This window comes from Alternaria alternata (assembly GCF_001642055.1).
Source record: "Alternaria alternata strain SRC1lrK2f unplaced genomic scaffold CC77scaffold_6, whole genome shotgun sequence".
Classification (NCBI taxonomy): domain Eukaryota; kingdom Fungi; phylum Ascomycota; class Dothideomycetes; order Pleosporales; family Pleosporaceae; genus Alternaria; species Alternaria alternata.
In genome coordinates, this window is record NW_017306195.1 from 1,331,263 (window position 1) to 1,357,446 (window position 26,184).

Below are 26,184 nucleotides of genomic sequence, written 5' to 3' on the forward strand. Positions count from 1 at the left end.
ATCCAAGCGATACCCAGCAATGCGTCCACTGCTGGTGAGTCTCTCTTCCAAGCGGGAAATGTAAAGAAGGCCTAGAGAAGTGGTGTGTGGGGTGTAAGAGGGAGGCAGGATCCGCTGTTTATATAGACAGAAGGGAGTTGTCGCTTCGCTAGCACGTGATCGGAAGAACAGCTGGGCCGGATATCTGTGCTCACGCTGGGACCCGTGGTTCTGCCGGTGATGGGGTACGTGCGGGATGAGGTGAAGGTGGAAAGTGAAAGGTGGGCGTGGTGGGGGTGACGTTGGAAGGCTTGTAGTGATTGTGAGTGAACAGCCACATTGGCTAGCAATTTGGCGGGGCTCGAGGCATTTCCTGTTTAGTAGATCTTGCGCTAGCGGTTGAGATTCGCGAATGAATGTCCGATCCACAGATAGGGATTTAGCGTCCAAGCAGTAAGTGCATTGATCATCTTGATAGAGCCAGCAAGACACGTCTAGTGGCCTATTTCACAAGCATGTCTGGGGTACACCAGCGTGAGATATCTCGCGTCCGGCACTGATCTTTCTTCTATTACGATTTTTAATAAGTGTCACACCTGGGGTTAGACCATCACCACGCGAACTGAAAGGCGCGACCGCAAGAATATACCTATTAGCAACAAAGCTTTTGTAAGCCGGTGATTAGTAGCTTGATTCGTGATGACATGTCTTACAGCGCGTGAATCTCTTCTCACTGTGAAGCGCCTCATTGTTCAGATTGGGTCTCATGCGGGCATACAGTGATTTGCCTCTCGACGTTCACTTCATCGACAGAGTTTTCCTTCAATGCCTACAGCTCTGCTCGAATTCCACTACACCATTGAAACACCGCGCCGAACCTCTTTTGCGATCAAATTTGCTCGTGAATGTAAACCTACAAATAGCTTGCTGACATCATGGGTAGCAAAGCAGTCTTCGTTACGGAACAGTACTTGACAGATCCGAAAACCGAGATGCGGGTCGACACTACAGCCACGATTGGCCGCTTGACCATCGTGCACAAAGACGCAAAGCCGCTCGTCCCAGGTCGCAAGACATTCTTCGATCTCTCTGGCGAACTGCGAAACGAGATCTACGGCCTCGCCCTCGACAAGGAATACCAGCGTGTGCCTCTGAACCGGTACCACCTCAACAAGCCTGACCCTTTCATCACTCTTCTACAAACATGCTCGCAAGTCTACCAGGAGGCGCGGAGCTACATCGTCGAGAAGCAAGTGGCATATGTTCCCGTTATGGCTGGAATGCAGTTTGACTACGGAGGCGAGCTGAAGGAAGACTACGGCTTGAGCAAAGAGACCACAGACACCATCGCAGCATCAGTGATGGACTTCATGAATGTCCACTTTCACCTGCATATTGATATATCGGCACAAATGGATTTACAGGTATACACACAGCAATATGGTCCTGGAGCGCGCCGATACTACGTGGAAGGTCTACATGACTCCAATGGAGAGCAGTACAACCCTTCCACCTTGATCGACACCCTTCACCAAGCCATCAAGCAATACATGCCGCAGTCATGGGACCTATACATCAAACACGGGCTGGGAAAGCGACATGCAACAGTGCACTTGGATCATCTATTCTCGTTGTGGCCGAAGATCAGTGTCGAACATCCTTGCGTACCTATCGCTGCTATGCGAGACCTCGTTGACCTGCTCGCCAAAGACACCATGACAAACTGGCAGATTCGTTATTATGTCCCCACCGGCCAAGCTGGTGCAGAAACTAGCTATGGGAGCACATCAGATGAAGAAGGCATGGCTAGTTTGATCCGCGACACTGAACTCGCGCAGCTACGTGGCTATGCAGATACGTGCGGACACGGCAACATAACCATCGTAGCGGAGATGTATGGCGACAACACGGAGTGGGAGTTTGGTGATGAGTCACACAGTGTGACTAGGCACCGCAGTCCAGTTACCGAATTCTGGCCAAATCTACATTTTGATCCTTGGGAGTACGAGTTTTCGCTTGGAAATCACTACCAAAAGCGTCATCGTGGTAAGCAACATACTTCACTCTTTCTGTCCTTATACTGACCAACAATGCAGCACAAATGCCGTACCAGCACTTTGATGATGAGGCCTTGGACGCTACCTACAAAGATCGCGCGCGACGACTACAGTGGTTGGGCGAGTTGCAGATGAGGGACGAGGAGGCTGAGAGGGAGCGTGAACAAAAGAAGAAAGAAGAAGAGGAAACCCAGGCCAAGATGGAGTGTCTTGAGGCTCGGTTGGGCGACTTATCGACTCTTGGACAGTCTGAAGACTTGGATGAGCGGGAGGCGTAATCGTGTTGAACCAACAGGGTCATGCATTATGGTGAACGAGCGGATGTGGTAACTATCAGGATGGCGGCACTGTTGACCTATAGAATCGGCTGATGGCGATCTTGGCATCAGCCATCATGTCTCGAAGGCTGTACTCTGGAATGTTCATAGAACGGATTGCCAAGCAAATGTCTGTATGGTATAGTTGAGAAGACTGTCCGCCTCTAATAACCCAACTTCGCTACCCTTTCTTTCCCCAAGATATCCACGAGACTAACCAACTTGAAACTCGCTTCTGCCGCTGTACCTCCTTCGGCCAGCTCATTAGCATCGTCATGCGTGACGAACAGTCCATTCGGGAAATCTTTGTTCAGCGCGTTCCCGACAGCAGTACATCCATCTGTGTTGCTAACGTGATCGATACCCTTCTCTTTGTTGTCGACGATGGTGAAGGTCTCGACGTACTTGTGAGGTGGTGCGCGCTCATAGATCAGATACGCTGAGATACCCTGCGAGGACACGATGATGTAGCCATCTGGACCTGATTTGGCTGGCACAAGGGTGATGCCTTCAACGTCTGCATGAAGTCCGCTCGCATCGCCTATCTGGGCAATTTGAACACCTGTGTCGGAGCCAGTTGGTTCTGCTTCGTAGCGCCAGATGCCAAGTGGTTCTTCGCCGATGAAGAGATAGCCAGCGCCTTCGTCAGCAACGCAGCCTTCGACTTGGCCGCCTGAGCCGCCTTGGAACTGGCGGACGAGGGTGGTTTGCAAGGTGCCGTTAGCGGTGGCACTGAGTTCGTACTGGAGATACTGGGCCTCCTTGTTGTTAACGAAGAGATACTCTTTGCCAGAGGTCGGAGATCGGTAGTTGCAGGAGCCGTAGGGCTCATAGTCATCTGGCAGCGTTTGAACACCGCCAGGGATGTCGCTAAGGTAGCCCGTGCTGTTTACTTCAACGAGGCTTAACGGTGCGTTAGCAAATGTTTGGGAACCTTTTACGACGCTACTCACCACATAGTGTTATCACCGCGACACGCTGCGAACGCCAGGTCGATCTTCCGGGTACCGAGAGTGAAGTTGTAGATGACATCGACGTTGTTTGGCTTCTGAGCAGTCAAATGTTGGAGAAGCTTTCCCTGTAGGTCGAAGAGACCGAAGCCCTCGCCCTCCGCAGACTTGGTCGTCGTAATGATCTTGCTTTGGTCAGGCCTAGTCGGATGTATCCAGATTGCGGGATCATCGCCGTCTCCGCCGTTGGCCTCAGTCTCGTATTTTGCTTTAACTGCAACGAAAGAGCAGTCTGGACCAGTCCAAGCGCCTTCGCATTTGCAGACGTTTGGGCCGACACAACTACCATGACCTGAACAATCGTTTTCGCAGGTGGACCTGGAGCAATCGTCGCCAGCAAAGCCGGCAAAACAAGAACAGCTCTTTCCGGATGCAAAGCCGTTGCTAGAACATGTCTTAGAGATGGAGCTTTCGCACTTCTTGCAAGCTTTGTTCGCGGGACTATATTGGGTGTTTGGCTTGATGCTCAGGGCAGCGAGCGCCCCGTCCAGGGAGCCTACAGCCACCCCAGTGTCATCTTCTCCCTCGAAAGCAAATGCGAACGCACCAGATGGGTAACCAGCCACAGAAGATTGGAGTATAGCAAGCGAGCCCTTAATAGCGAGTTCGGAAATACCGCCTAATGAAATACTTCCTTTCTGCTTGATACCGGAATCGTACACATCGATGACATCGTCGTGAGCTACGAACAGATAGTCAGCCGACGAACTGTGGTAGGCACCAAGTCCTTCTACTTCAATGTCCTCAACCACAGTCTTGATTTCGGGTGCCTGGGTAGTTTCGGATGCTTGAAACGAGTATAAAGGTCTGTCCTCAGCCGAAAAGTAGATCTGGCCATCCGTAAACGCGGCGCAAGTCTCGCCTTCAATAGCAACAGGGAATGTCTGAACCTATGGCTTCGTCAGTACTCATCTTTTGACAGGCCGAAAGAGCAGTCAAACCTCCAGAATCTCAACCTGCGTTTTGCTACTGCGAATCAAAAACTGTACAACCATCTTCTTTCCAAACAAGAAGATGTAGCTCTCCCCACTCTTCTGGCTACGCCATATACATGCGGTGCTCCAATCTCCCAGCTGCTTCTTATCGTTGCTTTTGACTTCCGTTCCGTTCTTAGCATCGAAGATCCTGATTAACGAATCGGGTGCCGGGATGTTGACGATCAAGTCCCGGCCACCAACGTCTTGGACAGCTACGGCGATCTTCGAGCGGCCAGTCTTTTGGTGGGATTTCTCAGTAAAGCTCGAGGTATTGGAGACTGAGAACGTCCGGAAGCCGCCGTCGGCAGCACTTCCATCGTTGGCAACCAGTAGAGGCGATTTTCCGTAGACGAAGTCGGTGTTATCGTTCTCGAACCCGGTAGCTGCTGGGACAAGCGTAACATTCGCGTTCTGGGCTGCGACGAAGGGAATTAACACACCTGCCCATGTGAGGCATCTAGTGAGGGTCTTCATCCTACGGGAGATGTCGCTGAGATTGATGAAAGCGGCCTATCCTCATAATCATGGCCATGGAGGGCGTCTTATATCCTAACCCGTCTCCATGTACAGGACTGAACCCAGACTTCCGGCTAATCCCTGGAAATATGCAGTACACGGTCGCCATAGCTCTTCGGGATTTTCTATGTTTCGAGGAACAGTCCGTAAAACGGTCTTTAGGGGCGCAATGCATAGTGTGCCTGCTGTATTGGGTTAGATCAGCTTGACTCGGTAGCCAATAATCATGGCCACTATGGAAACGTGAGACAACCAGGGAGTGTTGGTCGCCACGATCGGCATGGAGGAAAGGTAGAAGGATGGAGACATGGCGCAGTCTTCAAGATGCGACCATATATGTGGAGAACCGTGGTGACATGCGGGGCTTGATTCAAAGGCGAAGGTATCGCAAGGAAATTGCAGCTGCCCTCACTCGAGTTAATACTAATACGCAGACATCTAAGCAGCTGGGGTTGCAGCAGATCTCGCTCCGATACGTCCGAGATCAGGCTTCATGCCCGGATACGGTCAATACACTCCCATAGCCCATGATTCGAGGATGTCCCTCAGAAGCGATGTCCGTTGATTTGTCGAAGCCGTCGGATGATAATGACATTCAACTCCGACCACAGACATGAACGCTATAGCTGGTGTGCTGCTGAGAGTGTTTGGCGACGAATATCGATTGTTGAGTAACTCTCCAACATCCGTGGACTTGCTCATGTGTGACCGACTGTAGTAGGTGCATCAAGCGCTTACCTTTATACATTTGTGTATCAACTGTCGAGGATATGAATCACTAACATTGGCCATGGGCACGAGATGGATGCGTCACGATTGAGATTCTGTGGCGGGAAGAGGTGATGAAGAGAACGATGACGCCACGCGTCGCGCCAAGGCGGGCGAAGGCCCATCTCCCGCGACGCGACGACGGGCCACCGGTTCTACACGACGCGACGACGGACCCAAGTTGAGGTTCGACAGTGCAACACATCTGAATCCCGTAACAGTCTCGTAGCTTCCAGCTTACCTCTATTGCAGATCTCTCTCACATGTGGAATGCGCCGTAACCCACTCTGCGATGAACCATCTCAGTACGAACCCTCCATACGTCCTCTCACGAATCGGCGCAGCGCATACACATCGCGACTCCAGCTCAAAAAACAAGGAGCGATTGTGATTTGTCAAATCTCTGGCCATGATCACAGTCGACCTACGTGTACCGCTTAGTGCCATCCTGTCTTGGTGCACGACAGCAACGACATTGTGAGGACAGACGGTAGCACACTCCCATGCTCGAAAGTTATTGCATAGCCTGTCGTTCTGAGTTACGAATACGACGAGATGTCTGCGATCACACGGTGTTATGGTTGGTCATCATATTAGCTGTCATATCGAAGACTGGAGTCCAAGCTCTCGGCACTTTGGGTCTTTCCCCGTATGAGATCGCGGCACTTCGTTTGGCTCCGGATTGCATCGTGGAATTATTGAGGAACAAGATTCCAGGCTGGATCCCATACTAAAGCCGCCCAGATACTAAAGCAGGGCATGATCTGAATGCCAACGAGTAGGTATTTGACCCGCCAATGAGACCAGTGGAATGAATTACAATAGTCACAATTCATCTACAACCCCGCATTCCACACATCGCAGCACGCGCGATATACCCTGCCCATTTTCTGCCTTTAAATTACCCTGAGCAAGATCCAAGACTACAAATAATCCGGGGAAGACACCAAGAATGCTAAGCTGTCATTCCGCTCTTGATACAATGAGACACTACCTTTGATTCGTCTATCGCACGCTAACCCCGCACCCAGCTTCTAGCGCCACGGCTGTGGACCCCATATACAAAAGGACGGTATCTTGGCTTCACTGCAACGACCACACGAATCGCACATCGCCGAGACGGAAGTCATTTGAGCAGCTTTCTCGAAATCCGGCTACGCGACGACGAGACTGCTTGACTGGTCGTTGATGACCTTCTAACACCCAAGGCGGATGAGGACTCTATCGTTCCGTTGGAAGAATACCGCATGATCAGCTCTTCATATCGAATGAGCTCATCTTTGGCCATCTGAAGACTGGGCAATATGCGGTCTGTTCTTGGGCACTCGAGGATGGATAGGGTTGATGCTGTGCACTTGTCGTATAAGTTGACTGCATCGCATCATTCAGGCATGATGTAACACCCCGAATCGTCTATTGTGCTTCAAATCTTTCTTCCCAATCATGTTGTCAACTTCTGCTGTGGCGGTAATTCTGGCTTTTTGCGCCAATCGCGCATCTAGCTGGGTCATCGGCAAAGAGCAGACAGAGACCCATCCGAAGATGACCTGGCAGCGCTGCACAGGCAAAGGCGGTAGTAGCTGTACCAACGTCAACGGAGAAATTGTCATCGATGCTAACTGGCGGTGGCTCCATTCTGTGAATGGATACACCAACTGCTTCGATGGAAACGAGTGGAACACCACCGCGTGTCCAGACAACGCAGCCTGTACCAAGAACTGTGCCATCGAGGGCTCGGATTACCGTGGTACATATGGCATCACGACTTCTGGTAACTCTCTTACTCTCAAGTTCATCACCAAGGGCCAGTACTCCACCAACATTGGATCACGCACTTATCTCATGAAGGATGCAAACAACTACGAGGTAAGCAAACCCCTCAAGCGTACTGGCGACGAGGTAATGATCTGATTTCTCCGCGACATAGATGTTTAACCTTATCGGGAATGAATTTACCTTCGACGTGGATCTCTCACAGCTGCCATGTGGCCTCAACGGAGCCTTGTACTTCGTATCCATGCCACAGAAGGGTCATGGGACCCCGGGCGCAAAGTACGGAACCGGTAGGACATTTGTTCGTACCTTGATGGACTAGAGTCTAATTTACCTCAGGATACTGCGACGCTCAATGTGCTCGAGACCTGAAGTACATCGACGGTCAAGCCAACGCAGAAGGTTGGCAGGCATCCCAATCTGATCCTAACGCAGGCATTGGTAAGAAGGGCGCATGCTGGTAAGTGAAATTGCGTACTTAGACTGTACCCAATCTGACGCAGCTCAGCACCGAGATGGACATCTGGGAGGCGAACTCCATTTCCACGGCTTTGACCCCGCATTCTTGCCAACCCGAGGGCTACAATGTCTGTACAGACGATGGATGCGGTGGTACGTACTCGCTCGACCGCTATGCTGGCACCTGCGATGCGAATGGTTGTGACTTCAACCCATACCGTGTCGGTGTGAAAGACTTTTATGGCAAGGGCAAATCCGGGGTGGACACGTCAAAGAAGATGACAGTGGTCACGCAGTTCTTGGGTTCAGGTCAACTCACTGAGATCAAGCGTTTCTATGTGCAGAACGGCAAGGTCATTAGCAACCCCGAACCAACAATTCCTGGCATGGTATGTGATCATCTTCCAAGGTTTTACGAAGCAGCCTCTGACAGTCTACTAGAAAGGCAATTCCATCACTCAGGAATGGTGCAACACGCAGAAGGAAGTTTTCCAGGAGGAGATCTACCCCTTCAACGAGTTCGGTGGCATGGCATCCATGGGTAGGGGTATGAACTTGGGTATGGTACTCGTAATGAGTCTCTGGGACGACCACTACGCCAACATGCTCTGGCTGGACAGCAACTACCCGACAGACCAGGATCCGGAGAAGCCTGGTATTGCTCGCGGCGAGTGCGACATCACCAGTGGCGTGCCAGCCGATGTTGAGAGCGCCAGCCCCAACGCGCAGGTGGTCTTCTCAAACATCAAGTTCGGACCCATCGGTAGCACCTTTGCGCAGCCCGCATAAGCCTGATGATACATCTGATGGCGACCCGTAGCCGCTGCTAGTGCCTCTCCGTCGTCCGTGTTTCATAACACTATCAGTCGCCACTTGTACATAAACCTGCTATGATCATGTCGTTCGCTTAGTTGTGATCATGGAGAGGGCCAAATCATCGCTTTCCAGTTTTTGTTGTAGGTTTAGTCTTAGAATTGCATCTCCAAGTCGAGAGCGTGATTGCCACCTAGTAGATTTACGTCTTAACTAGCTCCAGTAATTGTGATCGTATCACCGTTTTGCCTTGCGCAGTCGTTTGAAATAGATGGGTGTGTTATCGCAAAGCCCTTCCAGATACACGTTTATGACAGTTTGAGGTTCAACGTTGCAAAGGCAAGCATGAGCGTCCGTCACATACGTAGTCCCTGTAACCTAATCTTCTCTCCTGAATACAAATAATCCTCACTTTCTTTCTCCTGTTCGCCTGTGCTCAGCATAAAATCTCTTCATTCAACTTTGTCGACGCCTATCGATATCGCACAGCAAATTCTCATACTTGTTTCTGTACTACACATACACGTTGTTCATCATTAGGCAAACGACCCCGTAGAACTGATCGAAGATGTTTGGTAACCGTGTGGAAGATGTTACACAATGTTGGTTCCCTTGCCCATGCGACGACTTGGAAGAAGACCAATGTGATTGTTGCTCATAGAAGTCATTTCAGGAATCCGATCGATGACAGAGTCGCATAAGATTGTATAAGATTTGATATCCATATAGCATTCGAGTTCGAAGTTGAAAACGAAGGTCAATGTGTGGAGACGTAGTTCAGTTCGCTATACAGAAGTGCCGCAAGGTCAATACCGTCTAGAATCCGGGTTTAGCGCATAACTTGAGTAGTGATAGTACTCGTGAGATGGTTGCCGTGCGCGCCGCTTCTGAAGTGGGGACGGACTGGAGCGGCCGCTCGCCTCCCATTGGTCGATCCCCAAACTTGTACTGCTACTCTTCCGTCAAGCTAGATCACGCGTTCCCATTAAAGATGGCCTTCGAATCATCGGAGTCAATATCATTGATGAGCCAGGCATGAAACGAAGGTTTTCTATCTGATGCATGTAAACAAAGGTATATACACAGCACATGCATCTTCCTAGAAGTCTTCGAGGAAATCAAGAAAGTAAGTTGGAGTGCTTGACCGTGAATTGAATGGTGTTCCTATGGGGAGATTAGAGCCAATCTAAGATGGTTGCTTCCAGGTAATTTTCCCGAGAGACCACAACTCGCTCTACGTCGCAACTGTTGCTGCAGTCTTCTCTCCACCAAGCTTAGCTCTCTGCGACGCGCGTCAGAAAAGTGACGCGAACGAAGGGGGAGGGGGCTCTAAAGACTACTCACAAGCAAAGGCACGGAGCATACCACGCTGAGCGCAGCAGCAGCAAGGAAGAAAGTCCATACGCTACTCATGGCGCTCGCAATCTCCGGGATGACCAAAGATTTCTCCGCTTCAGACAATCCCCTGAAAGCCTTACTGCTTGATCCTGCAATGAGGTCGCCGATCTCCGCAGAGGCGACTTCTGGTAGAGCCTTGCCAACCTTTTCGACGGCTATGTTGTGGAACAGGCTGCTGCTGATGGCAAGGAAACATACCATCCCAAGATCTTGAGCTATTGCCATGGCGCTAATGGCGTTGGCTATGTCGTGAGCAGGAACTAGAGACTGTACTATAGCAAATCCGGCAACGATATAGCAGCCCGTGCCCGTTCCTACGAGGATGTTGTAGCCATAGATATTCGCGTTGGACGTGTTTTCATCGACCGTGTCTGCGAAAGGGATCAGCTAGGCCATCTCTACGTTAAAGGCGCGTCAAGCGAACGGGTCTTACACATCAAAGCTGTCCCGAGAAGTGCAAGCGTGCTGCCCCCAATGTATCAAATAGGAATTGACCCATATTTAGGCATCAAGAAACCGTTGAACATTGAGGCCATAACCATGAACATGATCAAAGGTAGTAGACGAACCCCCGCCTCAAGCGCACCATCGCCCTTGACGAACTGGAAATACAGGGGAACATAGTAGGTCATGGCCAAGACGATACCCGAGGACAGAAATACTTGTACCTGCATATTGATCAAGGTTGGCTGCTTGAAGAAGTGCAGAGGGTACAAGCGATTCTCCTTGGTGACCAAGGGGTGTAATTTCAGCATGACGATGAAGGCGATCAAAAGAACACCTGTAACAGTCCATAGCGCGACTACAGTGCCGGAAACGAACGAGTAGATGACTCCACCAAAGGTCAGAGTGATTGTCAGGCAGGTGGAGCCAGAAAGGAAGATGACGGCGCTGATCCAGTCGATCAGACAAAGTTTATCCGCGAGCGTCTTGCATGGATGAGGATCGATGCTGGGAAAGAGTAGGAGGTAGACAGGCGCAAAGATGGCGCCAATGGGAAGATTGATATAAAACCCCTACTATTTGTTCAATATCGAAGTCCAGAGGTCAAAGTAGGATACAGAAGAGATACATACCCATCTCCAGGTGGCGCTGCTCATCGCAAAGGCGCCGCCGACCACTGGACCGAGGACGCTGCCGATACCCCAAACCACGGTGCTACCGGCAAGATATGCTGGCTTCTCCTGACTGTTACAGAGAACAGAAATATAAGTGAGAGTGCCTGAGTACATTCCTGAGCCACCGACGCCAGCAATTACACGGCCAATGATGAGTGCCTCGATGTTCGGAGCAGCACCGCAAAGAGCACTGCCCGCCTCAAACAAGAAGATGTTGAAGATGTAAACCCACTTGATGTTGAAGACACCGTAGACCTTTCCCCAAAGGAGAATGAACATGGTGCCGAGTGCGAAGCCGGTTCCGATCCATGCAAGTAACTCGAGATGCCCAAAGTCATTGATGATGGCTGGTTGGATGTTGGCGACAATGGTGTTGTCAAGAGCGAAGAGAAGCGTGGTAGATAGCATAGAAACGTAAGCGGTGGCCCACTACATTGCAATACATGTAATAGATTAGCATAATCGTAATCTAATACTAAGGTCTATGCGTATGAGCATTGCCGTGGATTGTTTACCTTCCAGCCATGGATGTCGCGAGCGCTACGCTTTTGGGCCGTATTGACGCCGTCGTCGCATTCGAAGCGTTCGTTTGGTGTGGTCTGAATCTCCTCTTGCGCTGCTTCTACATGCTCCGTGATGTTTGATCCATCCATGTTCGGCTAGTTCAACTGGTTCTCAATTAGGTACGGCTTTCGCGGTCGTCGGTCAATTGATAACTGATTTGGTAAACCTTTCGTAAGGTCAAAAAGAAACCAAAATACTTATGATGGGATTTCATGGTTAAAGCAGTATTATATCATCGAAGGGGCGGTTCAGAGGTAAGACGGACACGGGGACGGACACGGAGGCCGACAGACCCACTTCCCCCTGCAACGCTGCTGCAGAACGACGGAGATGGATATGTACTCTAGTAAAGATGAGTCGGTTCTTTTAGGTTGCTCTTGACGAATAGAGCCCAGTGGTCTACCCTTGCGGTAACTGGTCGTCGAAGTGTATGGCCTTGGCGAGATGCTATTCGATGATTTCCAAAATCTTACAACCGAGTGACAACAGCAAAACTCATGGTTGCAGGAACAATCACAGAGCCGATGAGTTGAACTCAGTCTTCTCTTCCCATTCCTGCAGTTTTGTACCAACATGGGTCAACGATCGGTGCCAGTGTCCGTCCGATTCCTCAATATGGTCTAGAGCTGCGAAGAGCAATTTGGACGCGGCCACGACGCCGTTTGTAGTTTTCTGAACCTCTCCATCTCTGAGTTCGCGATGTAACGCTTTCAATGCCATGAATAAGGGCCAAGCAATGAATATCGCTTGCAGCATGATAATGTCGCTATTTGCCTTCCGTGGTGACGGCAAATTGAGGCCTACTGCGTTACATATCTGGAATGCAGCGGCAGTAGCGCGGCGTTGGTTCTCGATTCTCATATATGGTGGAAGTCCTTGCTCTTCGCTTTTCATGATGGCCATATCGTGTAAGAAGATCTCGGTAGCGCGCAAGTTCATGTAAAGGCTAAAAGCTATTGGGTCTTCGCGAATGGATGTGGCCTTAAGATGATGTTTGAGAATGACAGAAAGGTCTTCTGCCTTCTTGACTAGGGTGCAATAGCCGTCCCAGAAACCTGGAATGCCGTACTGTTGATCACGGTCGAAGCAGGACAAAGCCAGCTCGACCATGAGAACACAGCCTGCGTAGGACGTAATCTCAGAGCCGGACTCGGTACTCACATCTAGCAAATATGGCATCCTGAGCGGCTCTAGATCGGAGCTTAACAACCCTGGCGATGGCAGGCAGACACGGAAGTCCTGAACATCGTGTTAGTTTCCGCGTATCGTAATTCGTCGCAATGACGTAGTCCAAACCTTGACGTCCCCCAATTGACAATCCCAGCCTGTCCGTGTTTTGACATAGCTCTGCAGAATGTATAAGGCCCAAAAAGTCCTTCGTCGCTCTTCTAATAGAGCCACATCTTCCGTATATGGCAACCCCGATAGAATGCCACTATCGTTCTTTCCGTTCTGAATTCCTTGATCATGCCTAACTGCATCCATCTGATGCAATCTCAGAAGCCTACAGAGCATAGCGGCGCGTCCTAGCGTCAACCAGCTTCTCTCCAATTTCCGACTCATGGCCTCAAAGCGGCCTATCAGTAACAAAGCCTGCAGGCAGTTCATGTCTTTCATAAGATCTTTTCGTTCACACCTTTCAACATAGTCACGCGCAAGGTTGTAGCACGTCGCCTGTCGCTCTGTATCTCCAAGGTAGTGGGCGCAGCCGGCGAGAGCAACAGCGTAAACCAGGGCACTTGTCGCAGGACTGCCACCACTCGTCGAATCCGTTATGAATCTGTCTCTGCTCACGAACGGGAAGGAATAGTAGACGGAATTGAAGTAGTGATCGTGCAGTAGACCCAGATCTGCCGGAGATAGATCTTCCTCAGGCCCACTTCCGAGACATGACTGATGTTGATTAAGGAGCACATCGTCCAATGGCTCGAGCGCGGCCAGTGGCTCATTGGTCCAGTCAAACAACATATTGGTATCCGCTCCATCAGTGAACGAAGTAAATATGTTAGAGCTATTCACCGCTGTATCGGTGGCTGCATCCAGTCCTGTTGTATGATCCAAATCTATCGGAGTGTTCATGGCCGATATCGCAGGATTTGACTGTGGATCCGGCGTGGTAAGCGCAAGCTGAGCCTCAGCTTTGGTTAGGCGCTCCTGAAGCTGCTTCAGTTGATCGTCGCGTGTGCGACGTGGGTGTGCTTGATTGTAGCTGCATGGTTGATTTAGACGATCGCAACGTCTTCATTGCAAGATACGCATCGCAATTAGCTTCCTGTTTCCACTTTCACACAGTTGCGAGACGACTACGGAGAAAGTCGTGTTTCTGAGTTGTACCCAAGCGGAACGTGGCTAAAGGTATTCCTTTTGCTTCACGCTACTCGTAGGATAAGAAACTATGCTGAAAGACGAACCTGCATTTCGGGAGGGCACGATCGCACCGAACTTTGCGCTCTCTGGTTGTCAGATGATTAGCGAACTCATCCGTTGATGGATTTCACGTCCGTTTATTGCTGAAGCTCGTTCGTATCCGGCGGGACGCGTTATCTGGGGACTTGCCTACAGATATCACAAGCATACTGTGCTGTGAGTGGTGCGCTGGCAGAAGACGATCTCATCGTGTTGAAGCTTGTTGTCTGGTGGTAATGGCGCAGTGTAACTTGCGAGGCGAAACTTCCTCAGATTTGTTGATCATTCATGCTTAACGAAGCATGAGAGATACAATGTCGCGATGATCAACGCGTCGCGAACAGTGCTTCCACCTGGGAAACGAGCAATCTCCAGGGACTAACCCTATTCCGGATACTACGGCATGGTGCTTGGCGCTTGCATATACTATAGCAAGGCTACGCATGTAAGTTCAGTCGTCATCTACTGGTGCGGCCCAGTTGCATCGTTTGTACTGCCCGGGCACAATCGGAAAGTGCCAGCACATCTCGTGACGACACGCCCGGGTTTGAGAGGTCGCATGATCTGACCAGTCATCAAGATTGGCCAGCACGCAGCTGGTAGCAAGAACCAGGTACTGACCGCTATTATCACTCCATCTCTCTCGAATCCAGCCTTTGTCCTTCACCAAACACTGTTTTTCAGAACCTGAAGGCATTCCGGTGTGAATCCTCTGTCGATGTCGAGAACTTGAGGTGCATCGTCTGTTCTGCCCCACCTCCCCGCCTCCTCGGCTGTGGCGCCCGTCTTATCGCTTATCGCGACATTCCCACGTCTTCAGCGCGTCATCTGCTCCTTCGCGTCGACACGCCTCAAAGGGAGGACAGACCTCCTTTGTGAGCGTCTTTCCCACCCTGGGTTCAGAGATTAAGCGACCGAATTTCAGTCATCGGCAAGACGCGTCGTCACGTTTTCTGTTCACCCCAGGTCAATACACCGCAAGATCCTCAGGCATCACGAACTGAACCGCTGTCCAGTCGTGATCAACACCGGACAACAAAAGCATAGTCGGCAGTTCGCAGCGCTATTGCGTCGACGCAACACTGTATCGCTTCCTGATAGGGCCTTTTTCCTATAGCGCTTGACCTGGTCTGGTATTGCCGGACTTATACTGGACCACCACCTCCGCCAGCGTGAGGCCGTACACACATCACGATACACTACTCTATAATTTGGACATAACCTCACTGACTTTCGCTCTTCCGATAACCGGCCTTCTAGTACAATATGCCGAATTCACCAACAACACCGTTTCCTCTCTACCTATTCCCTAGCCTGCCCTTCCGCCGACGCCGAAGCTCGGCCATCAGCACCTCGACCGCCTCTACGTCTCCGTCTTCATCTCCACCACAACCAACCTCCTTCCTCACGGCGCGACCAACCTCGCACCTACGCTGCCAGAAGTGTCTTGCCGACCTCATCCCTGCTTCATCCATCATAAGCAAAGGGTTCACTGGACGTCACGGCCGCGCATACCTTGTAGGGCCGCCGTCGACATCGAGCTTTTTGGCTGGTGGGGATATGTCGGCGACAGGATGGAAGGAAGGTGACTTGCCAAACACATTGACACACAAGGCTCATGCTCGTCAACTCGTGACGGGCGCCCATACTGTATCTGACATCAGCTGCCGTAGCTGTGGTAGTGTGTTGGGATGGAAGTATGTCGATGCAGCCGAGGACAGCCAGAAATACAAGGTCGGCAAGTTCATACTCGAAACGAAGAGGATCGTCAAGGGTGCAGAGTGGGATGAGAGTATGAATGAAGAAGACAACGGTATGGTACCAGACAAGAACGACCAAGACATTGAGTTCGATTCTCAGGATGAAGACGAATGTGAGGATCTATTCAGCGGCATCTGGACACCCCAGCTTGCAGCTAAGAGAAGGAAGCGCCGTGCCTATGGTGATGTTGACCTGACGGCTTGATATCGTCGACACTTCTCTACAAGGTTCACGTGGCACGCATACTTTCTAGGCACCTTTACGACATATACCCTACACCTCTACACGAGATACGAACATTTACTCAATGTACGACTAACACTCTTTTTATATTTTGATACCCAGGGAAGGCGCATGGTTTTGGCGTAATGGCTTATTTTTGTGCGACGAATTCTCCATGTATCTAACTTACGAATCATGATACAATAGTACGATAATTTGATCTTCACCACTTTTGAACACAGTTGTAGATTCGACCAAGTCATCGCGTCTTGTTGTGGGTTGGAAATAACCGTACTCACAATTTCGAACCCGCGCCATTCTCTTTCCTCACCACCCTAGCCGCTTGTCCTGAACTTTCAGGATTCCATCCAGCAATTAGGTCTTCGACAACGTTGATTTCGTCTTGACCCCAGACCAGACCACCAACCGCCTCCCACTCCCCTTTATCCCCCTGCCTCAGCACACGATACGTGGGTACGCCACAGAGACCCATGTCTTTTGCCTCTGCGGTAGCGGCCCGCAGCTTGGCTTTGACTGCGGGTTCGTTCGCGCGAGCAATAAGATCAGCGCCATTGAAACCACCTTGGTCGAGAACGGTACGGAGCACGGTGTCGTTGGACATGTCTTGGTTGTGAGACCAGCATGCTTCGACTATACTTCGTTAGTTTACTTCGTGATTCATGCTGCGGCTCGGGAAGCGAAACAAAATGTGCGACTTACACAACAGGTTTGTGGTCTCCGGTTCCACAAGCGCAACTCTCAACACAGTCGGTGTCCGGATGGGGAAGATGTCTGCCCAATAGAACTTGACTTCTCTTCCACCATCTTGCCGACTTATCGCGTTCCAGTACTCGGTCCAGTCCGCATGGTCTTGTCTCGACCACAGCGCTTTCGCCGGACTAACCGCCGCCATTGGCAGATTTGGCGCACCGATCTCTCGGAACAAGATGCCCAGGAGAAATGGCTTCATGACAATTTCCAAGTCCTTGCCAAATGTCTTCTTTAGTCGTTCCAACTGTGTGTACCCCAAAAACGCCCACGGACTGCTAAAGTCGAACCAGAATTCGACTTTTACCCGGCCATGAGGATCATTACTGGGTACGCACCGCGGCATCAAGCTCTTGAGTGCCGGTACATGTGTCCACGGTTTTCCAGATGGCGACCGTGATGATGATGAAAGGGAGAGTAAGGTCGCCTCAACGAAATGCATGCGATCCTGACCCCAGAAAAACCGCCCTCGCTTTTCTTCACCATTCGCGTTCGTCCATAGAGCATCCGGGACCCAGAATCCAGGGACACCAAAAGCACCTCTTTCGATTGCTTCAGCAGTAGCAGTCTCTAGGTCCTTCCTCGCATCGGCATTTGCGAAAGATTCCTCACCCACATCTTCAATACCGCATTCCCTCGCAATCTGCAGGATGGTAGCATTGGAATTCACGTCCTTGCCTTCTGCCCAATAAGCTTGGAACAACCTGTCTGTCAACATCCTCCTCTTTTCATGGTCTTTGACACAGTACAATAAACGCAGTGCATTTACCGTTTTACGAGGATGCTGAGGTGGCGGGTTGTACCGAATGTTGTATCTGCGCAATGTACGTTGCATGCCTTGCGCTGTAACCGCTTTCTTGGCTGAGTTGAAGACATCGGATGCTGAGCCGCCGGCGCCTTGAGGTGCGGCTGTTGCACGGTAAATTGCGCCTAGGAGAACGGGTTTGTAGATCAGGGTAGCGTGAGTGCGATGGGCTAGTGACTGTACGCGTGTTGAGGCTATGTAGGCGAAGGGACAGGATATGTCGTAATTGAACTCCAGGATCCGCTGAGGATTGGTTGACGACATGATTGGTGACAATTGATTAGTAGAAGACAGTGAGTCCGTATCATGAAGTATAGAAGCGACGGTCAGAACAGATACTTCGACGGAAGAAAGCTATGTGTAAGCGTGAATGACTAGCAAGTATTCATCTCGGTATACTTTAGCGTAGGTGTGGGGTAAATGCAGGTACAGCCGAGGTCCATCCGATTGACAAGAACACACACCTACGCAAGTCAACAATGTGAGTTCATCGCCTACAGTATCTATTTTCTATAACAGCCACTGGAGTCTATCTTGCCCAGTCCATCCTTCTAATCTATGCATAATTGAAGCTGGTTCTGCAGAGCGGACAGCTCGAGCTATCGCTACTCTTGAACCACTTGAACAGACAGACTCCGTGGAAGAGATTCTTGCAAGTGTGACACTTCTTGTCAGGCAACTTGCGATCCGACCCGACTATACTGTAGCAGATGGCACACTCGCTCTGGCCCTTGAGCGCTCCATCGACGTTCCTCTTGAACGTGGTCAGCGCGTCGATTAGGCTGCCGTTGAAGATCGTAATAGCTCCCAGCGAAGTCCTCAACCAAGATTGCCACTTCTGTTCATTAACAGCAACGCGGTTCAGGCCTTCTATGTGAGCATTTGCGAGAGGAAAGGCGGGTGGCAGTGAGATTCGCATCGCCATGGTTTGTTCATCGACCACGTATGATGCAGTAATCTCGCGCGCGCGGTTGACAACTTTGACCGCGAAGGCCGAGTCGGGCTCAGCTGCGGCTTGCTCCTCCGACCATGTGTTGACTGCTTCGAGGGCGGCGACGATCACAGGTTGCGAAACGTATTTCTCCGTCCATGGCTCGAGCGCAACGACTATGGCGCGTGATTTGCAGCTCTTGAACCAGGTCTTTGTCAAAGATGGGACGTCGCGCAGACACAAGAAGTATAGGTGTGTTAATAACCATTGCAAATCACGCTTGGGTGGTTCAAGATCCGCTTCATACGTCGTGATGTCAAGCTTGGAGACATCGACTGGTTTGTTGTGGGCATGGCCAAGGAAGTCGAACATGAAGTCGAGAAGGCCAGGGAGGTACTCACCCTCTCGGATATGCTCAACATAGTCATTCTTGACCTTGAAGGAAGCATGCTCTAGGTGATCGAAGACTAGCAGCCAGCTCAATAGATAACCTCGCAATGGCAAGGGCACACTACGCTCAAAGTTGGCATCGGCAAGTGCCGTGACCGTGGGCGCATCGATGATCAATGACAGCAATTCCTCGGGTAATCGTGCAGTCGTCTTCTCCAATGCTGCGTCAATGGACACTTGCTCCTGGGATGCAGGGATCTGCTTGTGTAAGATGTCGAAAGCAGTCTGTTGAACCGGTTGAGACTCCACGTAGAGAAGAGGGAAAAGTTCCTCGGTGGACTCCAGATGCTTGAGCGACACCTTGGAGATCTGACGCGCTAACACATCGTTGACCATCTTCAGAGGCTGATGAAATTCGTCTGGGAAATGTTGCGAATGCTTCAGGATGTTGATGAGCCCATCAGCAACAGCTTGCTCGTTCTCTTTCCATGCATCGAGAAGATCGTCGTTTGGTTCTTCGGCTTGGGTCAAGCTCCGCAGTTGTGCATATAGCTTCAACGATGCGTGTACGAGGGGAATTGGAGTGTCCATGCCGGACTCGTTCGCTTCCAGCTCTTTTGTGGCCAACCAAATCGTCGAAAGCGCACTCAAGATACCGACCCAGTGCTCACCGTACATTTCGCCGATCAGGGGAACCAGTACCGACAACGCGCGGCACAACTCTGCTTTGGTAGAACGATTGACTGTATCTTCCTGTAGCCACGGGATGACATGCTGGATAAAGCGCATCAGACGAGGACCAGCGATGCTCTCCAAGATACCTTCCTGACCCATGACACTGTTCAACAGCACAAGTTGTTGCAGTGCCTCCTGCGACTTATGCTGGACATCAAGGCCTGTCAGATCGGCGACGATCTCATTGCACATTCTCTCGCAAGCTTTTGCATACGACAAGGGCTCTCTGAAAGCGTTCAAGAACGCAAGGAGCTGGAGGATGTTTTTCGAACTTCGCGTGGACTTCAGCGTCTCCTGAAGTTGGGCGGTTTGTGAATTTTTCCAGCCAGTAATCTCAATAGCGTCGGCTATCAAGACAGCATATGCTCGGGCATGATAGTAAGCTGGAGAAGTTGCGCCGACATCTATCTCCGATAAGAGTGAGGTTGCCCAAGACAACAGCGGGGCGTTGTCGTCGTCCTTCGACCACGTTTCAACAAGGTTCTTTAGCTCGTGTGTCACGAATGGTTGCGCATCCGACATGAAGGTCATCGCCTCAGCTTCAACGTCCGAGTTGTATTGTGCCCAGAAGCCATTCGCGCCGGCAAGTCCAAGGTTGTCATCTGCAAGCTGCACGGAAACCGCAATGTTACGAAGGTAGGCAGCTCGAAGCGCAGAAGGAACCTTATCAACAGAGAAAAGGTCTGGGCTTTTGAAAAGCCTCGTCACATACTGTGTGATACGGTATGCAGCAGAGTAGCCGTCAGCATCGCGAGACATAGTTCTGATCTTAGAAGGCAACTGGCCATCTTTGACAAGATACACGGCGCCCCCAAGTGGATTCGTGATAGCCAAAGACGACTTTGGCGCAGCATTGAGAAACGGATCAAGAGCTGCATTCCAGTCTTCGATACTGGGAAACACGAGGGAAATTCCTTCCCAATCACTACCGGCCTTGACTGACTGCTTCGCCAAGTCGACCAAAGTTTCGACTGAGACAGATGTCGGGGTAGCCTCGCGCAGGCCTTGTTGAACGAGATTATATATCGATTGCTTAGAGTCAGAGCCAGATGACAGTATGGTTTGGATCGAGGCATTAACAGTTTTAGCGCCCTGCGCGACCTCATCATCTGGGGATTCGGAAGCGAGAAGTAGGCCTTGAAGAAGGCCAGCGCCCTGTGAACTAGCGACAAACTCTCGTAGCATTGTTGGATTCGATTTGACGATTTGGCGTAGACCTTGCAATGAGTAGGGAGCCTGGTTTGATATTGATAGCGTTTCCGTCATGTAAGCAAGGATTTCATCAGTTGTTTCGGGAGCAAGTATCCTTGCTGGTGATTGAAGCATGCGACTGAACGAATCCCATTCGGCTGAGCCCTCAACAGCCTCGCGTACATTCGTGGTTATGTACTTCTGTAGTTCAGGATCCGATGTGGCAAGGTCAAAGGACGTTGGTATTCTCGATGAGGTGAGGATTGCTTCGAGAGCTTTTGTCTTTGCTGGAGAGTCTGCATCTCTAAGAACAGTCTTGAGAGACGCGCTCCATGCGTCCTTGAAGTACGCGCGGTCTGACTTGGTGTATAGTATATCGATCAGATAGGAGGACGAGGGAGACAACGCCAGCTCTGGAAGATCTTGCTGTATAAACAGCTCTAGGTCTTGCTCGGCCTTGGTAGACGATATCAAACTTGGGTTACGCTTTAGTACGGCTGCAATTGTACCTGCTGCGCCGTACGGTTTCCCATTTCTGTTTTTGAGTACTTCGAGAGCTTCTGCTACTATTGAAGAGCACGCCTGGGAAATGACTGATCGCAACGACTCCAAAGTCTTGATGGTAAGCGCTTGGTCTTGCATGGTTGCATATCGCGTGGCGTGCTGGATGACGTTCGTCTGAGACTTCTCATAATCTTTTGACTGCTCTGGGGCTGAAGTCTTGATGTTATCGATCAACTGCTGTGACAAGGAAGGCCATCGCTGTTCGAGCACAATCTTCATTCCTTCAATCTCTAGGGCTTTGAATATTAGGCTTGACGCGTTGGATGGCACAGCCCAGTCTGATGTCTCCAACGATGGACGAAGATACTGCGTGATGATTGGCAACACCATCTCTTCGAGGAGCTTAGTTCTTTCATCATCACTCAACCGCTGGGCGAGTTGACCAGCTATTTCGAGGTAGGCTTTGAATCCTGCTTCATGATTGTACTTGGGCTCGTCCTTGCGAATAATGCCGCCATGCAGGGCGTTGAGTAGCTCTGCGGAATCGGCACTAGATTGCGGCAGGATCTCTTTCGGGATTATCTTTAGGAGCTCAGGCACCCGTGCCCATGTGTCGCGGGGTCCTAGTTGAGAGCCTTTCTTCAAAAACTGCCGTAGGCGCCTATCGACCCCAGTCTTGCTCTTGTAGTTGTCTGTCCATACGGAGGGATGCTTGGATGTGAGTAGTGTGAGGGACTCGACATAATCGCCGACGGAACCGGTCTGATCGGAGTTCAAGGCCTCGGCTAGATAGGCCTTGCTGAAAGTGTCGAGATGTTCCTGAACAGCAACGTCCTCCTTGGTGAGGCATGTCCTCAGGAGACGGTGCACTGAGCGCCGTATGCCAGCGTCGTTGTATGAGGCGAACTGCCAGAGCTTCTTATCCCCAATGAGAGACTCGTAGTCGTTCTGGTACTTGGATAGTTCCTCAGGTTGTAGGTTGTTCAACAAACTACCCAGCAAGGATATGCATGCAGAGATGACGCGGCTGTACTTTGCTTCGGCGTCGTCTTTGCTGACTACGCGCTCGTCACTCAGAGTCGCTGTGCTCTCCTTGTCTATCGCATCCCGGCAATACTCTAGTATGGGTTGTTGATACACCTTCCGGATGCTCTGGAGCTTTTCAGGTGTGTTGAAGACCTGTCTGAGGGAGGTCTGCGTCGCGTCTACTACGGACCTATCGCTATCATAAAGACCGCATAGCCATGCTGCGACGCTCTTGGGCATGTGTCTGGCTATGCGCTTGCCGGCGGATACGGCAAACTGTCCGTGGACGAGGTGGGCATTCTGGCGAACGGCTTTCGCATTGTCGATCGAGGTTCGTGGGTATATCTTGATCCATGCCTCCAGCAGGCCCTCTTCCACTGGCTCTTGCAGTGTCGAGAGATATGATTGTATGTCTTCCAGCGCCTTCGCCTTGGTGGTGCTGTCCTTCTTGGAGAGGTTTCGGAAGTAGACGATGACGTTCGGGTCTGAGATGGCGGATAGATCTGGGGGTTCGGTCACGTAGGACAGGGGTGATGTGCTTGCGCTGAATGCCGCTGACGCACTGCCGAAAGCGCCGAAGGAAGACGTCGTGGCCGCCCGCGCACTGCTCGCCTGCGCCTTTGCTGTACGCTTTGACATGGCGGGGTTGGGTGGCTGCACAATGTCGCTGTGCTTGTCGGCTAGGTATAGGGTGTGGGCGGAGGCTCGTGGCAAGGTGACGAATCAAGGCTAGCTGCAGCTGCGTAAACACACCAAAGAAACAGAGTGTCGCATGCACTTCAACATAGCAGAGGTTTGCGGATTACGCGAAATATGCGGCTCTGCTTGATGACGGCACCAGTTGTGGGTAGGCGGTAGATGGTGGGGCATATCCCTGCAAGTACGCTAGAGCTATCTGGTAGTAGCGCGTCGCGTCGACATTGCACGTCGACTGGAAGGCAACGCCCAAGCTCGTCTGAACTTTGTCACCATCAACTCCCCTCCGCTACAACTAAACCGCGCGGGCGGCGGATCATCAACATGAAGTTCTTCATCGATAACCTTCCAGTGCTATTCCCGTATCCGAGGGTATATCCAGAGCAATATGCCTACATGTGCGATCTCAAGCGTACCTTGGACCAGGGCGGCCACTGCGTCCTCGAGATGCCTTCAGGCACGGGTAAAACCGTGTCTCTTTTATCGCTCATCGTCGCTTACCAGCAGCACTACCCTGAAAAACGGAAGCTGATTTACTGTTCGCGTACCATGTCCGAGATCGAAAAAGCCCTGGCTGAATTAAAGGCGCTGATGAAGTACCGTACTACTGAGCTGGGCTATGAGGAACCGTTTCGGGGTCTTGGATTAACGAGTCGCAAAAATCTTTGCTTACATCCGTCCGTCAAGCGAGAGAAGAGTGGAACCGTAGTAGATGCCAGATGCCGCAGCTTGACAGCGGGCTTCGTGAAGGAAAAGAAAGAGCGAGGCGAGGATGTTGAGCTCTGTGTATATCACGAGAACTTGGATCTCCTAGAGCCCCACAATCTCATACCGCCCGGTGTATGGACCTTCGATGGCATACTGAAGTATGGTGAGCAGCAGAAGCAGTGTCCTTACTTCACAGCCCGGCGAATGATGCCTTACTGCGACGTCATCATCTACTCGTACCATTACCTACTAGATCCAAAGATCGCAGACAGGGTGTCGAAAGAGCTTTCCAAAGACTGCATCGTCGTCTTCGACGAAGCTCACAACATCGACAACGTATGCATCGAATCTCTCAGCATCGACCTTACAGAGGATGTATTACGGAAAGCTACCAAGGGTGTCAACAACCTCGATCGCAAAATCACGGAAATGAAGAGCAGTGATGCAGAGAAGTTGCAAAACGAATACGCAAAACTTGTCGAAGGCCTCCGAGCTGCCGACGAAGCACGAAACGAAGAGGCCTTTATGGCTAACCCAGCATTACCAGACGATCTCCTCACAGAGGCCGTACCCGGTAACATACGGCGAGCTGAACATTTCGTTGCCTTCCTGAAACGTTTCATCGAATATCTCAAGACTCGTATGAAGGTTCTCAATGTGGTTGCAGACACACCGCCAGAGTTTCTGAAGCATTTGAAGGATCTTACTTTCATCGAAAGGAAACCCCTCCGATTTTGCGCTGAGCGTCTGACATCACTTGTCCGAACTTTAGAACTCACAAACATCGAAGACTACCAACCCCTCCAAGAAGTCGCGACGTTCGCTACACTAGTAGCTACCTACGAGACTGGGTTCCTCCTGATCATCGAACCTTTCGAATCAGCAACAGCCACTGTCCCGAACCCGGTGTTGCATCTGACTTGTCTGGACGCTGCGATAGCCATTAAGCCCGTCTTCGAACGCTTCTACTCCGTCATCGTCACCTCCGGAACTATGTCTCCACTCGACATGTACCCACGCATGCTTAACTTCAACACTGTGGTTCAAGAATCATTTACCATGACGCTGACACGCAAGTCATTTTTGCCCATGATCGTCGATCGAGGCAATGACCAGAACCAAGTTACCTCGCAATTCGAACATCGCAACGACTTGCAAGTACAGCGAAACTTCGGCAACCTGCTCATCGAATTTTGCAAACTAACTCCAGATGGCGTCGTCGTCTTCTTCCCGTCATATCTTTACATGGAAAGCATCATTTCAGCATGGCAAGGCATGGAGATCCTCGACACGGTCTGGAAGTATAAACTCATTCTTGTCGAAACCCCTGATGCACAGGAAACTGCCCTCGCCCTAGAAACCTTCCGCACAGCTTGCAACAACGGCCGCGGCGCTGTCCTACTCTGTGTCGCACGAGGAAAGGTCAGTGAAGGAATCGATTTTGATCACCACTACGGCCGTACTGTGTTGTGTATGGGCGTACCCTACCAATACACTGAATCGAGGATCTTGAAAGCCCGTTTAGAGTTCCTTCGAGAAACCTACCGCATCAAGGAAGCAGACTTCCTCTCCTTCGACGCCATGCGCCACGCAGCCCAATGTCTTGGTCGTGTCATTCGCGGTAAAGACGACTACGGAATCATGGTGTTAGCAGACAAACGCTTCAACAAGAAACAAACCCAACTCCCCAAATGGATCCAACAAGGCCTCGACGCCAAGAGCACGAAGCTGTCCATCGACCAAGCTGTCGGCGCAGCCAAGGCTTTCTTGAAGGATATGAGTGTGCCGTGGAGCCGAGCAGAACAAGAAGGTCATTCGTCGTGGTCGCTGGAGGATCTTGAAGCTCATCAGCGTAAGAAGGAGGCTCATGGTATCAGCGGTACAGACAACCCAGCTATGCGTGCACTGGAAGGAAGAGCCGAAGTTGAGCGTATGGAGGTTGATGAAGTGGACGAGTTCGGGGGCACGGCGGACGTTGATGCTGAGATGGCTGATTTGGCCGACGAATAGGACTCCGGAGCTGTGGCACCACCCAGAAAATACATGGGCTTTATGTATGGTGGTATTAGTGATATTCTCAGGTAGTTGGCTACGCGTCGGAGGTGAAATAGTACGATCTTGGACACAGTAAAGAAAATAGACAACGAAAGCACATGCTGTGCCGTGTTCCTGACTATTATACTCATAACAAATTATGCGTCTATCTGCTCCTGCTTAAAAACTGTATCAGACGCAGGCTATTCACTGGAGCTTCACAGCATACAGAAATGGAATCAAAATACAAACATTGCA

At 50.9% G+C, this 26,184-nt stretch overlaps 9 protein-coding genes across 9 annotated transcripts; 4 read left to right on the forward strand and 5 right to left on the reverse strand.

Annotated features, from left to right (window-relative positions):
• Positions 1-391: 391 nt before the first annotated feature.
• On the forward strand, positions 392-2,471 carry CC77DRAFT_1087440 (hypothetical protein; the record flags this gene model as incomplete). Its single annotated transcript, XM_018529455.1, has 4 exons — positions 392-432; positions 568-648; positions 923-2,025; positions 2,076-2,471. The coding sequence occupies 4 exons, from the start codon at positions 392-394 to the stop codon at positions 2,312-2,314; spliced, it is 1,464 nt and encodes a 487-aa protein (XP_018388305.1). The 3' UTR covers positions 2,315-2,471.
• On the reverse strand, positions 2,416-4,951 carry CC77DRAFT_750449 (thermostable phytase). Its single transcript, XM_018533085.1, has 3 exons — positions 4,305-4,951; positions 3,307-4,253; positions 2,416-3,256 (listed from the first exon to the last, which is right to left on the reverse strand). The coding sequence occupies exons 1-3, from the start codon at positions 4,812-4,814 to the stop codon at positions 2,518-2,520; spliced, it is 2,196 nt and encodes a 731-aa protein (XP_018388306.1). The 5' UTR covers positions 4,815-4,951; the 3' UTR covers positions 2,416-2,517.
• Positions 4,952-7,067: 2,116 nt separating this feature from the next.
• On the forward strand, positions 7,068-8,645 carry CC77DRAFT_931907 (exoglucanase-like protein 1 precursor; the record flags this gene model as incomplete). The annotated part of the gene is made up of 5 exons (XM_018534235.1): positions 7,068-7,490; positions 7,552-7,687; positions 7,737-7,857; positions 7,906-8,245; positions 8,298-8,645. The coding sequence occupies 5 exons, from the start codon at positions 7,068-7,070 to the stop codon at positions 8,643-8,645; spliced, it is 1,368 nt and encodes a 455-aa protein (XP_018388307.1).
• Positions 8,646-9,998: 1,353 nt separating this feature from the next.
• Positions 9,999-11,838, reverse strand: CC77DRAFT_1029866 (major facilitator superfamily transporter; the record flags this gene model as incomplete). The annotated part of the gene is made up of 5 exons (XM_018526549.1): positions 9,999-10,438; positions 10,501-10,532; positions 10,563-11,083; positions 11,144-11,614; positions 11,701-11,838. The coding sequence occupies 5 exons, from the start codon at positions 11,836-11,838 to the stop codon at positions 9,999-10,001; spliced, it is 1,602 nt and encodes a 533-aa protein (XP_018388308.1).
• A 424-nt stretch (positions 11,839-12,262) lies between these two features.
• CC77DRAFT_931839 (hypothetical protein) lies at positions 12,263-13,987 on the reverse strand (the record flags this gene model as incomplete). Its single annotated transcript, XM_018534231.1, has 2 exons — positions 12,263-12,988; positions 13,046-13,987. Coding segments are annotated over 2 exons (1,668 nt in total), but the record flags the coding sequence as incomplete, so codon positions are not given.
• Positions 13,988-15,715: 1,728 nt separating this feature from the next.
• CC77DRAFT_931852 (yippee zinc-binding protein) lies at positions 15,716-16,120 on the forward strand (the record flags this gene model as incomplete). Its single annotated transcript, XM_018534234.1, has 1 exon — positions 15,716-16,120. The coding sequence occupies one exon, from the start codon at positions 15,716-15,718 to the stop codon at positions 16,118-16,120; it is 405 nt and encodes a 134-aa protein (XP_018388310.1).
• On the reverse strand, positions 16,118-18,071 carry CC77DRAFT_750461 (thioredoxin-like protein). The gene is made up of 2 exons (XM_018533086.1): positions 16,859-18,071; positions 16,118-16,789 (listed from the first exon to the last, which is right to left on the reverse strand). Exons 1-2 carry the CDS (start codon positions 17,973-17,975, stop codon positions 16,434-16,436), a joined length of 1,473 nt encoding a protein of 490 aa, XP_018388311.1. The 5' UTR covers positions 17,976-18,071; the 3' UTR covers positions 16,118-16,433.
• Positions 18,072-18,225: 154 nt separating this feature from the next.
• Positions 18,226-23,127, reverse strand: CC77DRAFT_959417 (hypothetical protein; the record flags this gene model as incomplete). The annotated part of the gene is made up of 1 exon (XM_018535573.1): positions 18,226-23,127. The coding sequence occupies one exon, from the start codon at positions 23,125-23,127 to the stop codon at positions 18,268-18,270; it is 4,860 nt and encodes a 1,619-aa protein (XP_018388312.1). The 3' UTR covers positions 18,226-18,267.
• Positions 23,128-23,448: 321 nt separating this feature from the next.
• Positions 23,449-26,066, forward strand: CC77DRAFT_1018842 (DNA repair helicase). The gene has a single exon (XM_018524703.1). The coding sequence runs from the start codon at positions 23,509-23,511 to the stop codon at positions 25,900-25,902; it is 2,394 nt and encodes a 797-aa protein (XP_018388313.1). The 5' UTR covers positions 23,449-23,508; the 3' UTR covers positions 25,903-26,066.
• Positions 26,067-26,184: the final 118 nt, after the last annotated feature.

Bases quoted from the DNA above. Each gene is read 5' to 3' on its own strand.
- CC77DRAFT_750449 (XM_018533085.1), bottom strand. From the start codon at position 4,814: ATGAAGACCCTCACTAGATGCCTCACATGGGCAGGTGTGTTAATTCCC. The intron at 4,254-4,304 runs GTTTGACTGCTC...ACGAAGCCATAG, and splicing joins CGCAGGTTGAGATTCTGGAG to GTTCAGACATTCCCTGTTGC. The intron at 3,257-3,306 runs GTGAGTAGCGTC...CGCACCGTTAAG, and splicing joins CGCGGTGATAACACTATGTG to CCTCGTTGAAGTAAACAGCA.
- CC77DRAFT_750461 (XM_018533086.1), bottom strand. From the start codon at position 17,975: ATGTCGTCAACCAATCCTCAGCGGATCCTGGAGTTCAATTACGACATA. The intron at 16,790-16,858 runs GTAAGTCGCACA...AACGAAGTATAG, and splicing joins GGAGACCACAAACCTGTTGT to TCGAAGCATGCTGGTCTCAC.
- CC77DRAFT_1018842 (XM_018524703.1), top strand. From the start codon at position 23,509: ATGAAGTTCTTCATCGATAACCTTCCAGTGCTATTCCCGTATCCGAGG.